This window comes from Pocillopora damicornis, chromosome 4, assembly GCF_964200805.1.
Source record: "Pocillopora damicornis chromosome 4, jaPocDami1.2, whole genome shotgun sequence".
Classification (NCBI taxonomy): domain Eukaryota; kingdom Metazoa; phylum Cnidaria; class Anthozoa; order Scleractinia; family Pocilloporidae; genus Pocillopora; species Pocillopora damicornis.
In genome coordinates, this window is record NC_142673.1 from 6,964,753 (window position 1) to 6,968,784 (window position 4,032).

Sequence of the window (4,032 nt, forward strand, 5' to 3'; positions counted from 1 at the left end):
TATCATCAACCAATAATTGCTCCTGATACCTGTAAGGAACCTGTCATTTGTCGGCAACGTGCCAATATCCCACACAGTAATGCACTCTGAGTGCTTTTGTGGTACACAGCAGCCAATTGTGATTATAGATGACGATGAGATCGTAACTTAAAGAGATGAAGCCTTGTATTATGGAGGAAGAGATTGTTTAACTGTTCCTTTTTTTCCATATGCTATTTTATTATCATAGTTTTTTGTTTCTAAAGTCCTACTTGATGAACGTTGCCATCTACGATACCAATATTCAATCTAGTTTTTAAGACAGCAGTCAAATAAGAGATATCATTTCAACTCAACATCTATAATTCAACATTCATATTTTCATTAGCAGAAATACACCTCTTATTATCATAACAAGAATACTCCGTTTGTCACAGTTGAGTTTTAAAAGTTTGATGTATATCGATAGACATACCTACGTATGTTGTGAAAGAAGCTTACCTAGCTCAGGAAGTGTCATCCACAGTCATTCGCCACAAACTTTCCGTGAGTGACACATATCTGTGCTCTCTATATTCTAAGTATAACTATTTCATCATTTACACCTTTAAAATCTTTGTCTTCAAGAACTCCCATTATGTAGGATGTAAAATGTTAAGCCTAGCTGAATGAATCAGTAAACAAGCGAGTGCTCGCCAAGAAATAACAACTTTCAGCAGTACCAGTTAATATCATACATTTTGAGAATTGTAAGTAGAACTGTTACACGAGACATAAACTAAGCTCGTATAATGGAGCTCTGATATCATATGGAGGTGTGGCTCTGGAAACGAGTCCAGCAGACATCCAAGCACTGTCCATTTGCAATGACAAATGGTATCACTGTTCACTACTAACTTCCTCTTCTTTTCCATCATCAGAGGTCATCAAAACGCGAACGGTGGAAGAAACAGGCTGTTTTGGCAGTATAGCGTTTAAAATCCTATAGACACCTTGATCAGGTTGTTTCTCGAAAGTGACATAAACCAAAATTCTTTTACGCTCGTCAGGAGTCAAACGCAACTTAGAGTCGTAGACTTTAATCATCTTATCGGTTTCCAAAGTAGGAGAAGCCAACGCCCTCGCGCTTCCCTGTTGATTCCATGCACTTGATTGAGCAGTGTTTGCACTAGATCTGTCTTCGCTGTCTTTTCCTTCTGCGGATTCTTGACTCTTAACACTAACTTCACTGTTCCTCTTTACTCGTTTTTGAAGGTGACGAGTTAAGGCTCGTATCTTGGTGTTACTCTCTTGATTCGCTTCTTGAAGCCTTTTTATTTCGATGTTTTTACCCTTAATTTCCTCTCGAAGTACATCGATTTTGCCTCTAAGTTGTTCATTTTCCTTTTCGTTTTGGGCCTCTATGTTGGAATATTTCTCCTTCACTTGCTCAAGTTCGCTTTCCACTTCTAATCTCTGCCGTCTCTCTTCCTTCAGCTTCATTTCAACTTCCACTGCTCTTTCCTGACTTTCCTTTTCCATCCGCATACTCTCCTTCAATTCACTCCGAACCTTTTGCAAACTTGTCTCAGCTTCAGTCAACTGTTGGTTGAAGTTCTTTTCGAGCTCAAATTTCTCTTTGTTAAACCTCGCCTTCATTTCTGATCTTTCCCGCAGTCCTTCTTGTTTTTCATACATCACTTCCTTCGTCAACATTACTTGATATTCTGCTTCAAGCTTTTCCTTGAGCTCCACTCTCTCTTTTTCAAATTTCCCATCTACTCGCTTTTGTTCCAGTGAAAGCTTATCTTTAAGATGTTTCACCTGATCTTCGTAGCACTGCTCAATATGATTTCTTTCCTCGCTGAATGAATGCGTTAGTTTGGATATCGCATCAGCAAATTGCCTCTGCATTTCCACCTTCTCTTTGGCCAGTTTACTCCCAAGTCTCTCTTTTTCTGTTCTAGAAGCTTCTTCCCACTCCATTTGCCTGCTTCGAAAACCATGCATACGTTCCTCCATTTTGGTTTTTAAATACACCTCAAACAAGCGCAAAAGTTCTTCCTTAAATGCTTCTTCGTTGCTCCCTTGAGCCATGACGAGCTGACTTTGGATGTCTTCAGCTGTTGGTAAAGAACGGGCATGGTTCTCAAAACTCCCAGTTTTGACAACATTCATTTCCATGTAACTTTCAGAGTCGTTACTATTCTGGCTCATGTTGTCGTGTTCCCTAAAGCTACTATCCGCTTCGTTGCTTTTTGCGTCACTTTCAATTCCACAAGCAGAGTTGCTTCCTCCATTAACATGACCACCATCGAGCACACTTCCTGTTGCAGAAGGAATGATCTGCCTGTTTTTATGTCCTGCAAAAGCGAAATCTTCTGCGTTCTGGCTCATGTCAGCTCTTGGATAATTGCTATCTAAGATTCCCAATGCAGAGTACATAGCTTTCTTATCATCATTTGGTTGAGAGGGTCTAATGGATTTTTCTCCGACTTTCCTTTTGTTTAAATACATGGTGGTTGCCAAGTTTTCCTCCTTTTTGGAAGGTGCGACCTGCATATGTTTGAGTTAAGAATTAGAACAGTTCTGGTCGACAATCAATGCTTGTAACGCAACGTAGGGATGAGAACCGAAAAGCGATAACTCTAAATGATTGCAGAGTGCACTGTACAACTGCACAGGTGATGTTCCGATCATTTAAGATTGATGTCGAAATTGAGGTTCCCAACTGCGCAACGAAACATAAATAGAATCGTGTTTATCTTCCGCAGAAATCAATACAATCAACAAAAATTATTTGATTAATATTCCTAACGCTGCATTCAGTCTCTGAGGTCCACAAGACTTAACATACTAGCGTATTTCAAAGGTAATTTATCAAGTCCTTGCATACTTCTCAAAACAATTGCTATATGGACAAGAGAAAATTCTTCAAAAGAATTAAGCAAGGTTCATAAAAATGGAGATGTTATCAAACCATTTCATAAATTAATTATGATATTTACAAAAACAAAAACCGACAAAAGTGGATTTAAAGGATAGTTTGGTTTCCTGTGGAAATTTGGGTTACCCACATACAACGAAGTCGATGTAGCAACCCGCTGATCCCTACTGTCGTAAAAGAAACTTTGTCAATCACTGAAAAGTAAGTGACGATAGGTCAGATAGAAACATTAATAAAGCCTTTAAAACTCTTTATCTTTCTTCGTTGTATCAATAGGAAACGGGCGGAAAACAGGTGCATGGAAAATGGGGCGGAGCAACTAGTTATTTTGGCGCCGGGAAGATATTCGAGGATTTGGCGAGATAATCTTTCAGACGAAGTTTGTATTTGAGTTGATGATTAATCTTGAGAGAAACCGAAAGCGAAGTGAAGAAGAAACAGTTCGTCTAAAATGCTGTTACTCAAAGGAGATTTGCATATTTTCAGTAATCAGGATATGGATTTCGCGTTAAAGATTTCTCCCCTCTCGAGGTAAATTTCAATACAAATAAATGAACAAACAGGAAGACAAAAATAAAGTTAGAAAGACAAAGACAATTCCTTGGTTCGACCGCGATTGTATTTGATTAAAATATTTACACCTTCATCATCCGTCCACGAACAAACTTGTTTCCGACTCGAATGCAACAATAAAGGACTAGAAACCGAAAACGGAGCTCTACTAAGACTCACGGTTCCGAACCAACTTATTTAACACAGAACTACCATAAGCTATCTTATTTTCAAGTTTGTAACTAATTAAAACTTATTACTGTTACAGACACGTATCGGCTCGAACCATAAGTTAATTAATCATGAGCGGTAGAAAAAGAAGACCATTAAAAGAAAATGATGCTTGGTGGCAGTACCGCAAAATTACCAAAACAACAACGAAAAAAAAATTTAAGAGGACCACTTTCAATTTAAATTTCAAAAACTTTTTCAGGCCGCGGCGTCAGGGGAGGACGGCTTGGTAGGGCGAGGAATAGATTCAAGTAAAAAAGATCCCATAAGCTTGCTATTCAATTCAGTTCCATCAAATTTTATAACAAACCAAATTTAATTAAAAACCGGTCATTCAAACGAAA

General features: G+C 38.4%; 1 protein-coding gene across 1 annotated transcript; it reads right to left on the bottom strand.

The window, feature by feature from the left end:
• Nucleotides 1–186: 186 nt before the first annotated feature.
• LOC113679093 (uncharacterized) lies at nt 187–2,650 on the bottom strand. The gene has a single exon (XM_027196037.2). The coding sequence runs from the start codon at nt 2,518–2,520 to the stop codon at nt 859–861; it is 1,662 nt and encodes a 553-aa protein (XP_027051838.2). The 5' UTR covers nt 2,521–2,650; the 3' UTR covers nt 187–858.
• Nucleotides 2,651–4,032: the final 1,382 nt, after the last annotated feature.